Source organism: Diadema setosum, chromosome 8, assembly GCF_964275005.1.
Source record: "Diadema setosum chromosome 8, eeDiaSeto1, whole genome shotgun sequence".
Classification (NCBI taxonomy): Eukaryota; Metazoa; Echinodermata; class Echinoidea; order Diadematoida; family Diadematidae; genus Diadema; species Diadema setosum.
This window is the reverse complement of record NC_092692.1, coordinates 3,962,774-3,982,712: the sequence shown is the minus strand read 5'-3', so window position 1 is coordinate 3,982,712 and position 19,939 is coordinate 3,962,774. Positions and strand designations below refer to the sequence as shown.

Below are 19,939 nucleotides of genomic sequence, written 5' to 3'. Positions count from 1 at the left end.
CTCCAAAATGAACAATCGTGCATATATAGGAAAGCCTTTTCATCTTTGGAATTCAAATGAAAATATCTCTTAAAAACATTTTTCATAGAATAAGGGAAATTATCATTCCCCAAAGTATGTTATATCTGTGGAAGGAACCAAGCAGGGGGAAGGAGATATCGAAAGGAGATATCCCCTCTCACAGAAGGGAGATTTTGCATTTCAGAATTAAATTTTAACAATCCGATGCACACTTAAAGTGAAAAACTTGGGCAGTTTTCTGTCTAAAAAGCAAAAAATAAAAAAAACAACAACAACAAAACATAGTCCACATCTCAGAATTTAATGGGGTGGGGGTCAACTATCCCTGCCACCACCCCACCCCTCCTCCAAACTAATGCCCCGGTATGTGCATGTGTTTTATTCCACTTGTTGAAAAGAAGAGAGAGTTTTAAGAAACAATATTGTTCAGTGGTCGCTATCCCAGTCAAGTAAATTGTTTATCAATAAGGTGATTTCCTTCACCTGTATACCTTAAGATGATGTAGGCCTGGTATTTGCCTTGCACGTTATTACATCTATTTCTTTTTTAGTATTCTCGTTTATATTTTGATGTGAAAGTTGTTTACTTTCCCACGATTTTATTTGTACTTAGAAAAAATAATCCAAGACTGAAAATGAAACTGATACAACATTTAATGATTGACATGATGCACATATTGTGTATTTCTATAGCAATAAAAGTGAGCAATTCAAAAGGCGTGTACTCATTTCACATGAACATTAGCGATGATCCTCTGACCTCTGGAGGATATTGAAAGATATGCATCAAAATGTAAGAATATTGATGTCTGGTCTCATTGGTTTGTAATGGCCTGCTGCTTATGAAATAATAATTATATCTAAAAAATGCATTTGTGTGTGTGTGTGTGTGTCCAAAATTGTATGCAGAGTATTCCACACACAGTTCAATTTTGACTTCCATCTAGGACAATGAGCGGTTACGTTTTTTCTCAACTACACTGTAATATCAAAATCTATTGAAAAAACACGGTGGCGGCTGGGTCTAACACATTATCATCCCCTTTCGTTAGAGATCCATGCGGGATGGTCAAAACAAACATAAAAAATAGATATCTCAGACCTAATTGTTATAACAAAGCATCATATCCTCATATACCCAACCCAGCCCTCTATGCCCAGACAATGTAAACCACCCCATGGACTTACTTGGAGCTTTAGAATATCTTTTGTCAACAGAGAGAGACATCCAAACCTTTGCAGTGCCGACTAAGATCTGCGATGGAACTGATTGGTATTGGCTCTGCATCATTGACAGCATATCTCGTTTCCTATTCTCCTTCTTCTTCTTCTTCTTTTCTTCTTCTTCTTCTTCTTCTTCTTCTTCTTCTTCTTCTTCTTCATTATATTGTGTAATCTTGTAATATTCTGCCATGGAGCCTTTTCTTAATTGGTTAAAGAAAGTATCCAAAGAACTATATGAAGCAAAAAACAACAAACAAATGCAAAAACAAAAAGAGAGACATATGTATCTTTAATAACAGAGCTGAATATTGAGTATCTCTCTCCTGAAGTGTTTCAAAGAGATACAAGAGACAGTGGCCGAGAGTAGCCGCCACCTTTTTTGGGAGTAGGCCTACTTTGTGTTCTTGCAAATGATGCCTGACATTTTTGGTCATTTGCCCTTTTTGAAGAATGCAGCAATAGAGCCACAACTTCCTGCGGAGTGGATATTGTGGGGTTCTTGATGCAGAACATCATCGCTGAATTTGCCTGAGCTGTACTTTCTTACAGGGATTGCCATTGTAGTTTTGTTTTGTTTTGCTTTGTTTTGTTTTTCAAGTGTGGCTGTAACACTGCTTGTTTTGCATATGATGGTCATTGCAGCTAAAGAGTGCATATCTTCTCTGGATCATTCCAAACTTCATGATGTTTCACCTGGGTGAATGGATCCCAGATGATGCATGCATATTCCAGGACAGTCCTGAGCGGCATGGAGTAGCAAAACACCTGAACTTTATGATACTCGTATCTTCGTCTGGAGAGAGTCTTTGGTTGAAGTATAACCTTTTTAAGCTGCTGTGGCGATTTGATTCCAGCTGAGCCTCCTATTTGAACTCCAAAATATTTTGCACAATCCGCTTTCTCCATGGTTTGCCATGAATGCTTATCTATTCCCTGGGTAGGTCTCGGATGGCAATAGCTAGTTACAATACACAGGATTGCTTCATGTGGAATGCATGTTGGGCCTCACAGTATGTCGAAGTTTTCAAGATGGTCCATGATGTCGCAGCTGTGGACTGTATACTCCAGGACCATGAGTCATTCATCGCAGTCATACTGTAACAACCCACCAGCTTTACACTGGCCAATACAGGCCCACCAGCTGGAAACTATGCAAATATTGCCCATGAGCTTGACACTTAGGCAAACCAGTCCCATAATGAGTCTGACAAATGGGGGAAAAGATCTATGAGACTTACACTGAATAGATTAAACATTCTGTATATCAGTCTCGTAGGCCTTGTTTTCCTCGAGTGTCGAGATAATGGCCATATTCGCTAGTCTACATAACTAACCCAAACATAACAGTTGTATTTGAGGTCACTGCCATCACTCAAGAAACTTAAGCTTTATTTCTGAAGTAATTGACCTCTCACATTTCAGAGACCTGTTACTATATACCAATGCTCTGTGGAATATGCATACATACTTTGATCAAAACATCAATGCGTGATTTGTACATGATTAAGCATTTACGATTACACCAATGAAGCCAAACATCAATACAGGTAAGCCTACACTGTGACCTCAGTGACCTCTCATTGTCCTGTGAGGTCAAAGTTGGATATAATGCACAGGCTAATGACCAATGTTCCATGGAATGACAAGATTCTTCTATTGTAGCATAAATGATTGTACATCGGGTATTACAAAGTTGACCATTGACTATACATAGAATATCAATATTCTGATATTTTGAGGTCATTGACCTGTCACCTTCCTCAGAGGTCAAAGGTAGAGACACGTGAGTAATTTCTCTTGCTCTGTGGAATAGGAAAACAATTCAATTGTAATACAAATGAATATAACATCTAAATCATGTTTGTCATCAACCAATTGCACCAAATATCAATGTTCTGACATTTTGAGGTCATTGGCCTCATCATAGGTCATCTGAGGTCATCAGAGGTCAAAGGTAGAAATCTGACTCGAAAGGCTCAGTGGAACATTGAGGCAATTCCTCTTACAAAAATTAGTTTTTAGTACATAATTATCGTGTTTCAGTTATGAGTGACGCATTAAAATATCAATTTTCTGACATTTTGAGGTCATTGACCTCTGAAGGTCATCAGAGGTCAAAGATAGAAACCTGTCAGGGCTCTGTGGAATATAAAGACAATTTCACAGTGACAAAAATTAAGTTTTAGTACATCATTACTGTGTTTTATCATTAACCAATGATGCAAAATATCAATTTTCTGACATTTTGAGGTCATTGACCTCTGGAGGTCATCAGAGGTCAAAGGTAGAAACCTGTCAGGGCTCTGTGGAACATAGAGACAATTTAACTGTGACAAATTTTAAGTTTTAGTACATCATTACTGTGTTTATCATTAACCAATGACGCAAAATATCAATTTTCTTAGATTTTGAGGTCATTGACCTCTAGAGGTCATCAGAGGTCAATTCAGACTTACCTCCCGATCTTAAAATTAATCTTATAGCATGTACTAACAATGGTGAAAGTTTCATGCTTTAGTCAAATTTTGCACAATTCTTCGGCTTATCTGCTCTACTACAAAGAAGAACAAACGAAATGTGCTCCGTTATAACGAAATGCGAATTGCTTTCGAAAATATGTAGCGGAACAAGCATTTATCTTGTATAGCGTCTCTGCATGGATGAACGCTTCACACCACTGTGTGTTTGCTCCTTGTGTCACGCACAGTTTCTGAGGGGAACTTGCGTTTATTATTGTGATACAGTTATCCCACCATATTTCACATAGCTTTCCAGCGTATGATGAGTATTCACCAAACATAATGTGATATAGGCCTATACGTGGTTCTTTATTTTCGTTATATAATGTATTGGTTCGGTTATAACGAAATTTCGTTATAACGAAAGAAAACTGCCGGTCCCGAGCATTTCGTTATAACGGGAGTGCACTGTACATCATTACCGCATCTGATTTGCATTACAGGCTTATGTAGTTGCTGCTAGTGTCAATGTAACGTGCGAATACGTGTAACTTCAATCTTTCATGACTTTCTTCAATTTACTCGATTTATGATAGCCAGCGTGACATGTTGTGGAGTGTTGATGACAACTAATGGAATGCATGTTGTGATGTTGTGTAAGTAAAACTGGACACTATCCTTCAACCTAAAGAATGAGACATTTCTGTTATGCAGCCGTGAATGAAATGTCTATAAGTATATAGGGCCATTCTAGAACACTGGGAAAAATCGCGAGGTTGACTTTGCGATTTTCCGAATGTGAATGGCCCTTCTAAATTAAGTACATTGACTTCGAGACAGTTTTTGTCAAAACAGCTCTTGTCTAGACAATAAATCTTTCTTTCTTCACCAGGCGCCGGCAATGGATATACGTCATGTGCTATTGCTCATTTATAAGTTTCCTCGTCTCAATCACACAGCTCTCAACGGACAAAGGTATCCATCAGTTAAAGGGGTGATACTTTGGATTGAGATGGGGAATCAGGTTTTAACTTTTACCGAGATAATTGGAAACCATTTATATGAAATATCAAAGTGCATACATCGTACCTATTTACACGCGAATTGTAAGGCAACATTAATGCATACTGTATTCGTCACTGAACAAGGGAGAATCAATACAGGGGACGATCATCATAAGCAGAGCTTGACGTGGATGAGGCCCTATCTTACACAATTACATTACAACTCCAATAAACCTGCACATATAATCATTACATAAACTGTTTTAAACGTCCCTTAAAATCGAAGGCAGCACCCAGATATCCAAACACAAAGCAAAACCAAGTAGTCATGATAAAAGGTGGAGACCCAACATTTTTATCAGGACCACTTTGCTTTGCTTTGTATTTAGATATCTCAGCAATATCAAAACCGATTTTCATACAATAACATGTTAATTCCTCTTAGAATGTAGTATTATTGTAAATATGTTCTTTATTGTAAATGGTTTCTTATCCCCATCTCAACAAAAACTATTTATACCACCCCTTTAATATGGACGTGCATAACAGGACCTGAACCGGACCTCCATTCACTTTCCAAAGACTGGTGGCGTCACAATGTCGATATCGGTCATATCTTCTCACCTCTGTCGCCGATGCGACCTCGAGTCGGAACTCTTGCAGGACTCGAACTAGGGCGGTCTTGATTTCCATCATGGCGAACCGCAGGCCGATGCACACCCGGGGACCACCGCCGAATGGCAGATGAGCAAACGGGTGACGCTTGGCCCGGTTTTCCTTGCTAAACCTTCACTCAGTGCATGGAGAATAAACGGAGGATAACAATTAATGATGACATTTCCTTACAATATAGCATGCAAAGTTCAAACTACAAAAGTATAACCCGTCTAGATTTCAGTCTTAATGAAAGCAGACAGTGCGACCTGCTGTCATCCCTGTAGGCTTACTATTTGCAATTAGAGACGCCCTGAATGTATATAGTATAGCGACATGAACCAAGTTTTGTATATTTACAATCGGAACCAATTTTACCACTTTCTAGCTGAAATGTATGTCTTACCTGGTCGACTATTGTGGTGAAACTATGTTAAAGATCGATTTTCATAACAGTATGATTACAGCATGACAATAATCAGTTATTGTCTTTAACGACAAGTGCCACAAGAATGAAGGAACGAAAAAAAAAGAGAGAAACTTCATGATTTCTCATGATGAGCATGCCCATTCATTCCATCGCTGGAGAAATATTGCCTACAATGTCATAGTCTATCTGACTATAATCCAGCTTATTTGACAACCTGTCTCACTTTCGTGCTTGACAGTTGTTGTTGTTTTTTTCAAGTGTACATCACACTTCCTCAATCAGCGTTGATCTGTAGGCAAATAAATGTTATTAAATATTTATAAATATTGATAAATATTAATCAATCCATTTCAATTAATCGCTCAAGATGGTGGTCTCCTGCATTATCTCTGTTATTTACTGAAAAATACTGTATATTTTATTTTATGTTTCGGTGTATGTATATTGCTCAATGCAATTACTTATGTGTATTCATTTGTGTATACCGTTATCGTTTCATATCACTGCACTTGTTATTCTTTGTCCTTGTGCTTTTGAACTTTGTATTCAATATGTATTTGATTGAATGCGGAAATAAATCAAATCAAATTAAATATATATAATTATATTGTACACTAAATATTCTGTTCCCACACGCGTCGTTCCGCCTTTGTTATTATGTTTCATCTCCATACCAAAAAGATAATCTTAGTTAATAAGTAACGTTTCAAGATAATTATTTTGATTTAGTTACCGGTAAATACACTGACAACTGCAGTAATCTCACGGAGTGTATACAAACAGATTACTGGCAAGTGAACGGTTAATATGTTTCGAGTACTAGTATAAGATACAACCAGTCAATCCAACACAAGGACACATTCTTTTACAAGATAGACACAGATAGGATATCACATTGGATATTTACTTATGTTTGTCATTAATGTTTACATTCCTCAACTTGTTATACTGGCATATCATGTTCAGGGGGATGTTGTTCTCCCTTCCTTGTGAAGGAAGTAGGTCATTATTGCTCTTTCACTGTGCTAAAAGTGTGAAATTAAATTATGCCGACATCTTCTTATATCGTCTTTTTAATCGTTTCACTACCGAGGTGACTGTGACACGACGGCACATGGATTGAACCACAACTTTAACATTTCACAGAACTCTTTAGAGGATTCTCCGAGTTTCCTCAGACTTCATTAAAGGCATTGTTTACCGTTTGCAGATGAAACAAAAACCCAGCTTAAGTGATTCAAAATACTTCTGAAATGCGAGTTAGGGATAGAAACAACCAGTGTAAAAAAAAAAAAAAAAAAAAAAAAAAGGTTGATCAGTATAATCAATGTTAAAGGGATTGCATAGTTTTTGTTGAGACCTAATTTCATGTTTCTAACATTTTTTTGGTGAGACAATGAGAAACCTCTTATGAAATATGAAAGAGCATGTAGGGCCTAATTCTATGAGGAATTCAACGTTTATTTGATGAAAATTGGGTTTGAAATGGCTGAGATGTCCAAAAAAGAGTGATTCTAATAAAGTGTGGGACCCACACTTTATTACGATCGCTTTGTTTTACTTTGTTTTCGGACATTTCAGTCATTCCAAACCCGATAAACTTTGAATTCCTCTTAAAATGGTATGCTCTGAACTATATAATCAGTGTTTTCTTGGTATCTCGCAAAAAGTTAAAAGCTCAATTCTCATCTCCACCGATACTGTACCATCCCTTTAAGTACTGTTAAATATACAAAATGTGAACAATAGTTATAATAAGATTGTTTCTTAAAATGGTATGCTCTGAACTATATAATCAGTGTTTTCTTGGTATCTCGCAAAAAGTTAAAAGCTCAATTCTCATCTCCACCGATACTGTACCATCCCTTTAAGTACTGTTAAATATACAAAATGTGAACAATAGTTATAATAAGATTGTTTCTGGACTAAACCGACTACAGTTCTGGTTTAGTGAGAAAAATGGTAATATCTCCTTATATTTTAGGCTTTATAGTGCAAAATTTTTATATGGTAGGATGTTTTGTGATACAACTGACGTACACATTATGCATCAAATTTGATAACTCGAAAAATGTTTAAAATCACTGCTCCCAAAGGTAAACAGTACCTTTAATGGTTGTTGCTGTTTTTGTTGTTGTTGTTGTTGTTGTTGTTTAATAAGATTTATCCTTTCACTGAATCCATATAATTATTATTTACATGGAGGGGATTCCCCCTCACACTGGCAGAGGGCGCCTATTTGTATGACTTTACCTGTCGGGATCAAATTTTTCAGGATTTGGCCAGAATTCCGGATCGCGGTGGGTGCTCCAAATATTGAAAGTAACCGAGGCTCCGGCGGGGAAAACTCGGTCACCTATCACGGTTGTTCTGCTGCAGATACGGTCGAATCTTGGCAAATGTGAACAGGAGACAAAATTTAAAAGATACGATAATCTAATGATCAACATCAAGTTTGCGTCTTCAAATCACTACGCTTTCTTCACTCAGAAACATAAGATAAAATAGAGAAAACAGATCTGTCAACAAAGATGACCAACGTACATGAGCATGATGAACGAATGAGAAATGAGAGCATAATTTTTATAATGCAAGCAATTACCAAATACCTATCCTTTCATCAGTCACCTTTGATAGTGTTCTAAACATTCTAAAATAATAGTCAAGGTCAAGGGCTGACGAGTCACGTCAAAGAAAGTTATCTTGAATTTGAAAAACTTGTATTTTTTCTATTTTCGTTTTCAAATAATTTGTAGAAAACTCGTTAATCAGACCAATAATTTTATTGATTTTACCCTCAATATATTCTGTGTAGTCTCAGTTTAAAAGGTAATATCTGGTCTAAGAGAACATAAAAACGGTGACGTTCAACATAGTAAAAATAATAACATTACTGATAGGTGTGAGGAAGGTTGAATTCAAAACTATAACAATGTAAAAATTTCCGTAGCGCTGCGTTTGTTTGTTAGCTTGTCTGTCTGCTCTGATATTATCTCGACAATGATCTCGAGGGCGACGACGATGACTGTTGGCTTACATGACACCTGGCGGGTATAATCTCAGAGCTTCGTTGACGACGTTGTCGAGAAAAGTGAGACTCTTCATATTCTCGTACGTGACATCGTCGCGTGAGGGCGCCAAACTGTCGATCTCTTCGATGAGGCGGTCCTGCTCCTCGGGGTGCGTTGCTAGGAGATAGGACGCAAAACCAATCGCGCTCGATGTTGTCTCGTAGCCAGCGAAAAAGAAAGCGAGAGCCTGAAAAAAAAATAAAAACAAAACAAAACAAAAACGATGCTGGAGTGCTTGTCTCCTAACAGTAAAGGTCTGCATCTTTTTTCTTTTTGTTTTTCTCTTCAAACTGTAGAAAGATTACTCAAGGCGCAGTCAGACTGGCAGATGGTTGAGAAAATTTAAGTTCGCGATCTCTCGATCTGTTGCCAGTCTGACCGCGCCTAATCCTAGATGATGCAGTTGTGAAAATGCGTGTATGAAAACAGCGTTTGACCGTTGGTACAGAGTGAGCCAGCTAAGCACAACATAAGATTCCTACCCAAATAATGTGCTTGGAGCAATGACCTGCTGAGACCATGCGTCTTTCCGAGAGCCGTATACATTGTTTGTTTCTTTTGTTTGTTTGTTTGTTTGTTTGTTTGTTTGTTTGTTTGTTTGTTTGTTTGTATGTATGTTTGTTTGTACATTTTCAATCTTCAGTCCATATTCAGCTAAGTGCAATAGATGTCATATTCTATAATTATAGTTCACGGAAGTAAGATCACGTTAATTGCTCAATATCGATAATACCAGGAATTTAAGGAGAAAAAACGAGTTGGGGAATCAGACCCGTGACCTATACTGCAAAACGGACAGCAGCACAATCACCTCCGTTGACGCTCCTGAATTTCGTGATTCAGGCACCAGAACGTAATCACGTTAATCTGACACAATGTCTGAATATTCCAATATGGTCTGCGTTCACGTCCAAAAACAAAGAAAAAGAAATAACACCCACTGGAGAACTCACTATAAGAATAATAATAGATGATTATGACTTATATTGTAACGCCCATCACAGGGTCACAAAACGTAATTGTATATTATATCAGTGTGTTGAGAGATATTCATGACCTCTCCGTGACAATTCATAGAAACAAACAAGCAAATAAACAAGAAAATTGTCAAGCTCAATGCGTAGATGATTCAATTCTAGTCGATGGTTGATGGATGTGTAAATGAGAATCAACTATACTGCATGGCTAACAGCTCAAAGTTTAATAAGCATACTTTATACGCCCTCAAATTTTCATAAGAACAGATTAATCTACCCCCTCCTCAATAAAAGGAAGGAAATGAATAAATAGAAATTACGTTATTAGAAAAACGAATAAACTGATAAATAAGTACATGAACATAATAGATTAGTGAATAAGCTTTTCTACTTTCATCCCTCTCCCTGAAAGCGCATAGAGACACCACGGTAGTGATATGCGCTACGTAAGCACTGTGTTATATATATGTATATATATGCATATAAGCTTAGTACATGAATACGATTAATGAGCAAACATACATATAATTATGAATGAATTTGAAAATGAATCGATAAACAAAGATGTAAAGGAAACGTCTGCCTCACTTGACTGGTAAGTTCCTGCCTCGTAAGAGGCTCCCTCTTCGTTTTTGACTCGGTCGTCGAGCGATTAGTAGAGCGGCTCCCGAGATCTTCACCCCCGTCGCCGTCATCGTCGCCATCTTCCTCTTCGGCCGCGTCGATCATCAGCTGCAGGAAATCCAACCTCTGTAGGTTTTCAAAAGATTTAAGATGGTAAAGTGAATGGATCAGACTTTTCCAAGAATTTTGGCTTTGTTGTTGTTGTTGTTGTTACCGTTTTATCGCTGGTAGAAATCAAGTAAATCATGTATCAGTATTGTTTGAGAAAGTATGCATGGGACCAAACTGTTTTCTTGATAAGCAGCTTATCATCCTTTCTTATTTTCTTTTTCCTGCATTGTCTCTCATCTCTCTCAGTTTCATTCTGCTTTTAATTTTCTCTCCGTATCTTTCTTTCTTTCTTTCTTTCTCTCTTTGTCTACTAGTCTCTGCGCTGCTTTTTCCCATGAATAATTTTTAGATTAGTTTAAATACCTCACACTTTGATACTTCTGGTATGATTATGTTACAAAGTTTCGGTCTACAACCAAGATTGACTGATTAAATAATATTGATGTGATATATTGACGAAGTTCACTCTTCTTATGGCGCACCGTCTTGTCGTTCGTAGATTTCCGGTTGTCGACGGCCTCATCGACGACTGCTTTGAAAAATGCGATGACGTCCTCGGGAAAGACCGAAAGTCCGAGCCAATCCAGAATCTTGCCTGCTCCTGGTATGATTGCTGAGAAGTGGAAGAAACATGGACACATTTGAATAGAATAAAGAAGTGCTTATGATGCACAGTCATCTTACCACTCCTTAGCTCTTCCAGACGGTCAAATCTAAAACTCATTTCACACGGTATCTTACAATAATGATATAATTATGATAACAAGATCTTCTTTATCCAGGCTTGCCTCTTCATCAATGTTGCCACCATACTAGTATTCTACCAGAGGGCCCTGCCTAGCGTTGCCAGGTATATACACCTGGGGCGAGAGGGACATTGTGTGGGTATTTAACATCTTGTCCAAGGTCGTAAGCACTTGGCGGGAATCGAACTCGGGTCCTTTATTTGGGGAGTTGAGAGTCTTATCCACTATGACACAGCGCCGCCATCGTTCTTTTTAGGCTAGACCATGGTCCATATGGCTGAACCAACGCTCTTGCAGCACACAACAAACAGAGACCATTCCGTAGAATTGGTACCACGCCATTCCTGGTCAGATAACCCTTCTTATTATAGAACATAAGCACATTATCTCGACATCGAGCACATGCACCCCTTCCCGTCTCACTGTTATTAGGCCCACATGAAATAATGTGGGAAAGCATTCTACCACACCCCTGGCAGTGCTCTTTGAGACTCTAAACCATAGCCCTACATTACAAGGGCTCTGCATGGCAAATCAATTCTCTGTTATTTAATGATCATTGTTAATGGAAATCAACTACCATCAATGCCGGACGCATGAATTATGCAGCATAACGTAACGAGCCGATTAAATTCCTTTTCACATTATCCTGTGTTATCATAATTTGTTTTCAGAAGCGTTGTTCATAATATTCGGGTGTCTCTTTTGCAACCCTGAAAATTAGATTCCTTTTGTGAGTTGGTTTATTGCAGAGGTGGGTACTTCAGACCTTTTCTGAGAATGATAATACTGTAAACTTCATTGTGGTGGAGTAGAAATAATATCTTATATTTCCAGTCGATTTATTCCGATCCAGATAGAAATTCAACCGTTATTCTCGTACAAAAAGGGGAGCGTATTCTTGAGAAGCATGGAGTTAGTTTTTCATTTCAATAAGCCTATTGGTTTTAACACCCTAAATGTCTAGGGTGTATTAGCGTAGGATTTCATACATGATATTGAAAAACATTATTCTTCAATCATTCAAACTTTCGTGACGTTTGCAAAAGGGACATATAAGACCTTTTAGTCCTCATTCTCTGTGCCTTACTCGACAGAATCATGGCAGGGGACGTGAAGTCCAGGCTGGCGAAAAACCTCTTGGCGTTTGTCACGAAAGGATGATTCTTACATCTCTGCGAGTCCACGTGAAGGCCGAAGGCACACAACGCGATTGTATCAATGACGTAAGCACCATAGAGTCTGTAGATAGGTATAATAAAATTATAATCTTATGCCGCATGCAGTTTAAATGTGTATCATCCTAATTCTTTTTTCCTTCAGATAAGATACGAATATGAAAGATAATGTAATGTATGCTAACGTTTATGTGACTATACGTATGGATAAAATCTCGTCTTCTATGAGACTGAGATATCAAACAGAAAACGCATACGAGGAATAAACTACCCCACACACACACACGTTTCAGAAGAGAGAGAGAAATACATTATAGAACTCGAGAGACGGAGAGATTGAAAAGAGAGACAGAAAAAAAAAAATAGACCAATATAATTATTGAGAAAGAGGCAGACACATTATTTTTTAGAGATAAATTTATACATGCAGAAGGAGTGAGAGACGGAGAAAAATACGGAGACAGAGATAATGTGAGAGAATGGACAGGGAGAGGGAGCGAGAGAGGAAGAGAGAGATAGATAAGAAATAGGGAGATCGAACTAGATACGGACGGACAAGCAGACTAATACTTACTCTCTGCTTTCGAATACACCGTTGTTCTTCTCGTAGATTGTTTTGAAGTTTTGTAACAATCTATCAGCAGGTTCATTGACCATTAGCGACATCTGCAATTAACAGTAGATATCAAACAAATCCAAAAGCCTCACGTAAAGGTACGTTATGCTGTTATGTTCTTAATACTAAACGTGCTTGAGAAGCGTTGCTGCTTCCTCTAATCAGAAATAATACCGAGAGGGCGTTATAATCAATTCAATATTATCAGTGCAATGTCTGTTACTTAATGTTACCACTTCCGGGTTTCATGAGCTAAGAAGCAAAAAAAAAAAACGACAAAAAAACAAAACAAAACAAAACAAAACAAAACAAACAAACAAACAAACAAAAATAATAAAACACAACCCAAAAAAACAAAAACCGTCTTCAGCTAAAAAACAAAGGCCTTAACGAGCTCAGAGGTTTCTTTCATTTTATTTTTTATTTCTAGTGCCACTTCCGGGGTAAAAGATAAAGTTGGGGGGGGGGGGGGCAAAGTGGTGACACCCTAATATATATAGTACGAGTGCAAAAAAGTGTGTGGGGGGGGGGGGGCGAGCCCGGTTCCGCCGGCACTGTATGATTAATGGTATGTACTAAGGTATACGCCTGTGTCTATTTTATGCTAGTTTAAGAATAAAAAAGGCTTTATTTCAAACGGTGGGTTTAATGTAAATTGCCTTTGTGGCTTTAGGCTTTAAAATCCTTTAAAAAAATAATGAGTGCATCAAGGCATAATAATATGTCTAATCGATATACGACGAGTGTTTGGATGTTACCAGTTTCATTTTCCTGCCGCTGAATGCCGGTGTCAGAGTGTGTCGAATCTTCCTCCAGAGATCATCTGAGCTGACGAACAAGGCTTTGTTCATGTTGGGATTGTCCAAAGGAATCGGCTGGAAATATCATTTAACATGATAATCTATATCATTAATCAATTAGAAACTGTAGATAATTCTTCACAGACTTGCGCATTTAAGATATATATCTTATTTGAAAGCATACAGGCCTCAATAAATAAATGTGTGTGTATTGTTTGGTCTCCAAAATATAAAATATAAATGATATACAAGAATAAGCTATAATAACTCGTGAATATGATATTAAGTAAGCGAATTGGCGGTCCGGTACAAAACAAAGAAGAAAGATTAAAAATAAAAACCAAAGAAGGATGTAAAAATAGAACGTTGAGAGGACAGGTCCAAAGAAAGCAACAGAATAAAATGACACACACAAGCACAATGTCATGTATGCACACACAGACACAAAATAGAAAAGTGCAAACACATCCAGACAAACCCGAACAAATGAAGCCAACGCATTTCCTATACATGGGTCATGTGAGGAGGTATAACCGACGTGTAATCTTAATCTTACCGATTATCTATGAAAATCAAAACCACAATTTAGAAAAATCATGCATCACTTTTTGCGAAGGATAGATTAAACATGCAAGAAAAAAAAAAAGAAAGTCCGCAGTTTGACGTGCGACACTATCGGAAACTTTTCGAAATTACTATCAGGAATGGTGTCTCTCAGTGAATAATTATTGAAGGAAACCCGAGCTTTACGGGAATGGAAAGGCATTAGGTAGTTATTATGACTGACTTACCTCCCTGTTCGAAAATCGGTCAAAATGTTTGACCATGATTTGCTTGATTGTCTCGGGATCAGAGACAAGAATACTTGGATCGAAAAATTTGTAGAACCTGCAAGTACAATGACACAGAAAAACTCCTTTGTGTTATTTACACCATAACGGATGTGATTATGCTGTGTACAACATACAACTGGATGTCCCTAATGTATCACTTTGTGTATTATGTTCTTAGGGCCCCGAGAACAGTTACTAGTGTATAAGCCACTGATGGAGCTATACCGCCATGAAAAGAATACTAGATACATGAATGAATGAACGAATGAATGAATGAATAAATGAATGAATGAATGAATGAATGAATGAATGAATAAATGAACGAACGAACGAACGAATGAATGAATGAATGAATAAAAAACAGATAATTAATACTTTGCTAGATTAATATTGATTTATACTTTAACTGATTAATTAATTCATTTATTTATTAACTGATAAGATAACGGTACCATCACATTACAAGTAATTTGTTTGTTTAATTTTTCGTGGTTGTTATTTACTATAATGGCAGCTGTGGTTAAGGACTAAATTTTACCAATGTTTGCCGACAATATGCACACGACATGCAAATAAAATGATTTGGTTTTGATCTAATAAATCAGATCAAAACCAAATCAAGTGTGTATGTCTTTTGGTGCGTCTTCTTTTGTCACAGTAGGCCTACTTATACAAGGAGTGCAATATTTCTTATGTAAGAAGCGAACTATGATTTCGGTAATAGGTGCAGCTACATGCAGAAATCTGAAGCTCCACTTACCCACATCCATTTCCATATTTCTGTATGTAATCATCAAGCGCTAGATGAATTCCCTGATGGAATAGAAAGAATATAACACCGGTATCAAGTAATTATAGAGACACATCAAGTTTAACGGTGTTTATGTATCTGAATAGATCTCGATACTTCATTCTTTTCTGATTGGGCCTTATATTGAGTGGCCTGTATACGTTTCGATATATCAGATCATGTGTTCTTACATGCACAACCACTGGAAGTATAAAAAAAACAAAGCTGCTTTAACTGAAACTGATTGACAGATTGCCCTGTATACATCGACGTAAAAGAATTTCATGAATTTTAATAATTACGCAGTATCCGCCGCATGGTATAGGGATTAGAGCCAACACTTTTTGCTGTCGGGCGAAAGCTCGGTGGTCTAGACAAGTGGAGATGGCGCCTGTCCACGGTGGCGTATCTAGGGAAAACGGCGCCCGGGGCAAGCACGAAAATCGCTCCCCTATATTTCTGAAGAAGTGTTCAACTCCAACCCCATCCTGGTAGGGACTTTTAAAAAAAAGTCCACATGATATGCTTTTTCAAGCACTTAAAGGGGTCTTTGAGGGTGATTTAAATGTAATAAATTCTGATAAATTTTGGCGAGCGAGCGCAGCGAGCGAGCCGACAATTTTTGTATTTCAGCTTAAAGCATGGAATTCTTGTCATTTTTTGGTTATTAAATCTTATTCTAATCAAGATATAGTGACGGCCTTATAGATAACGATTTACACCAACAAACTGAGGACTTGAAAAATTGCTCTATTAGTACGAGCGAGTGAGCAGAAATTTGTATATTTCTGTGTAGGAAACATTGCACTTATCTCATAGTTCGCTGTACTTGTAAATCATACAATGCTGGCACACGGTTATAATGTGGTGGCTTGCCCTGTATATAAAATAACAGATCATGCGACAATTGAATCCAAAAGCTTGCTAAGACTTAAAAATCAGTGTGAGCATTTTCTGAACATGTTCGTATATAGGAAGTACGGGATTTTCATCAATATATGGTTGATAATTCAAGTATAAACATTATGATATGATTTCTGGTCCGGCTGGATTTATGAATGGTGCTATATACTGAAAAAAAAAAAATTGACAAAGCATATAAGAGTTAGTGCAAGCGAGCGCAGCGAGTGAGCTCCTTTTATTTTTCACTTAGGTTGCCAAACAGTTATATCGTATAATTCTCCTAATTGATAAAAAGCATATATAAGTTGGAGAGAGACATATATAAGTTGTAGAGTCAAAATTCTTGTATTATTGCAAAGGAAACGCTGGAGTTTTCTTCAGTACATGTACTTGGTACGGTGTGTGTGTGAACAACAATAAACGTGTGAACAATAAACACAGTCATTTTTGTCCGCGTCATTATCATGTTTCGTTCTTATCTTGTTTGAGTTGGTTTTTCTGCGCCCCCCCCCCCCCATGTTCGAAACCGTTGGCGCCCTCTTTTGATCCAATCGGCGATCGCTTCAGAACGAAAGAAATTGCAGCCGCTGCGTCGTGTAACATCTGGCCTGCTAAATATAAAAAATGACATGTGTGAACACAATAAACATTTGCATTTTTGTCCGTGTCATCATCATGTTTTGTTCTTATCTTGTTTGAGTTGGTTTTCTGCCCCCCCCCCCCCGCCCCATCCGGGCGAGTTTTGTTTGTTTGTTTGTTTGTTTGTTTGTTTGTTTTTGGCGCCCTCAAGGAGTGGCGCCAACCCCCCTCCCCCCCCCCCCCCCCCCCCCGATACGCCACGTCGCCTCTCTGGAGATCAGGAGGTCGTAGGTTCGAATCCTGCTCGAGTATGTACGCCTCTGATTTTTTTTTTTTTTTTATCATTGCTACTAATAAAACACTGATCAATGCATTGCTTATTTACATCGATGTAGGGCAATCTGTCAATCGGTTGCAATAAAAACACCTCGACGGAAGAATTTCATGAATTTGAATAAACCTGCTTTTCTTTGGAAATCAGTTCCTTTACATTGATGCCTTTCTCAACGATCCCTTGTCTTGCCATTACTTATCTCACGGTTCCTTACGACAACGGGAAAAAAATCTCTTCTCTTTGTTTCATGTATTATAGTCATCATTTACTTCATCTTCGTTCTCTTTTACTCATCTGCATAATGGTAATATTAACTATTCCTATCAATCTTTGAATACGACGTCCATCCTTTCCCCAAAAACAAAACAAAACGAACAAAACAGAGAAACAAAAATTGAGAGAAAGACAACGCAAGCACGCATCGAAAGAGACACACAAACAAACCGACGAACACACTATAATCAATGATAACCTTTCTCCAGCCTAGTGCATTTCCAAAGATGGGTAGTGGAACAGGGCCGGGGATATTTCTCCGCAAGAAGAATGTATAGCACCACACCATGTACCTGTCTCGAAAAAAAGAAGAAGAAGAAGATTATAACAAATGTCTTATCGCGATACAGGGTGGCTTTCTTTTACTATCCTCTCATGTATCACTTGAACATCCATCAACGGTATTGGTGTTTGTTATTTTTCTTTGTGCTGCGGGGTACGCAGCGCGGAACGAAACATAATTTATACTATAGTGTATATATAGTTATCTCGCAAACATTATCATCACTGTAACAAATCCAGACACAAAATGCTGAAGTACCTGCACAACGAATAGAAAGAAACCCGCCTCTATAAGAGACAAAAAGAAGAAGAAGAAAGAAGGTCTGCATGACTGGCAGTCCAAGCACAAAATCAGTTCTATATATCGGTTTGTACATTACCAATGATATAAATAAAAACAAATACGAAAAAAAGATATAATAATCATGGAGTTTCGCCTAAAGTGAGGGCACCTTCCATTTGATATTTACTAGCACCTATAGGCCTACCATTAAGTATAAAGACGGATATGTAATATGTTGCTTTCGTGCAATATTTAGATGAGTTAATTCAGTTCAGCCCACTTCATCACCATGTGATGGCAAAGAATACCATGCATTGCGCATGTGTAGAGACGAACAGAATACTGAAATGTATATGTATGACTACTATGAGCTTAAACTTCTCTAAATGGCTATATACTGAGGACACACGTTGCTGAAATGAAGTACACAGAAAAAAAATAACAAAAACATGTCATGCTCTGATGTACTTTGATACACACCGGGGATACTCAGTATATAGCTGGTTAGCTACATGAGAAACGGTTGTGTCCTAACAAACAACAACACCAACAACAACAACAACAGCAACAACAACGACGACGACGACGACAACCACAACAAAATGGCTCAGCCACCGAAACGGTCTTTGTCAGTGAGCGCGACAACATTAATCAGATAATATTGCTTTAATTCGTTTGAACCACAATTATAATCCATACATTGCTAACATCCTGAACAACCGATGTTTCGCGAAATGTTAGCACAAAGCTGGCTCGTTGAATAATGTTTTGAGCGGGACGCCAGTGCTGTAGCTAAGTATTCATTTTACTCGATTATTCTCTTTGCTGCAGTACATAATTTTACTTACATGAGAGCAAGAAGGGTTACCGCAAGGAAAAGGTACCACATAGGACCCGGCCAGGACCACTCGAAGTAGGTCATGATAAAGTAGTCCAGTCCTTCTCTTTCTCGTGTTAAAACTTTATTCGAAACAAGTCCGGAGCTGTTTGACAGCTAAACAAAAACTTACGGGACGCCGATTCAGGTCGAAGAGCATAGATTCCTGATTAGACAGCACTATAATATTACCGTTTTTACACATAGAAATCGTGACAGAATTGCCACAATAGTCCCTTTACCGTTCAGCACAATTGTTGGACCCTATGGTTCAAGCAGCATTAACAATAGTCTCACGGCGAAAAGGGTGTACCATACAAACTTTTAGAAAGGCTGCATATTGCCTCACTGTATGTGTTTTACACACAGTGTCTTTCGTCATTGCTAAGAATATGGCATATTTGCATGTCTCACAAAAAGGTAGTTATCAATTCATTCTTGGACTATGACCGAATGAATTTAGTATTGTTGCCGTGACATTATGCTCGCTGAACTGCTTATCGATGACAATAGTTGTCTCCCATTGTACGTAGGATTCCATAAAAGAGCTGAGAAGTGATTTCAAAGGGTCTCAACAGAAACGCTTTCTGATTTTTTCTTTTTTTGGAGGGGGGGGGATGGGGGAGGGGAAGAAACCTATATACCACAGAGGGGAACCGTCCCATAAAGAGGAAGCGTAATATTGATAGTATGATACTGTATTAATGGGATATTACCTATAATATTTTTTTTTTCATGAACAGCATCTTTCAATGTTTTAGGGACTGCCATGTGTGTATATATAAATATAAATATATATATATATATATATATATATATATATATATATATATATATATATATATATATAAGCTTACAATGGCAAGCTCA

General features: G+C 37.7%; 1 protein-coding gene across 1 annotated transcript; it reads right to left on the bottom strand.

Annotated features, from left to right (window-relative positions):
* Positions 1–4,686: 4,686 nt before the first annotated feature.
* Positions 4,687–19,114, bottom strand: LOC140231707 (cytochrome P450 3A56-like). Its single transcript, XM_072311860.1, has 13 exons — positions 19,041–19,114; positions 17,827–17,920; positions 15,509–15,561; positions 14,707–14,803; positions 13,874–13,990; positions 13,074–13,165; positions 12,412–12,563; positions 11,058–11,188; positions 10,429–10,590; positions 8,830–9,050; positions 8,046–8,183; positions 5,333–5,495; positions 4,687–4,704 (listed from the first exon to the last, which is right to left on the bottom strand). The coding sequence occupies exons 1-13, from the start codon at positions 19,112–19,114 to the stop codon at positions 4,687–4,689; spliced, it is 1,512 nt and encodes a 503-aa protein (XP_072167961.1).
* Positions 19,115–19,939: the final 825 nt, after the last annotated feature.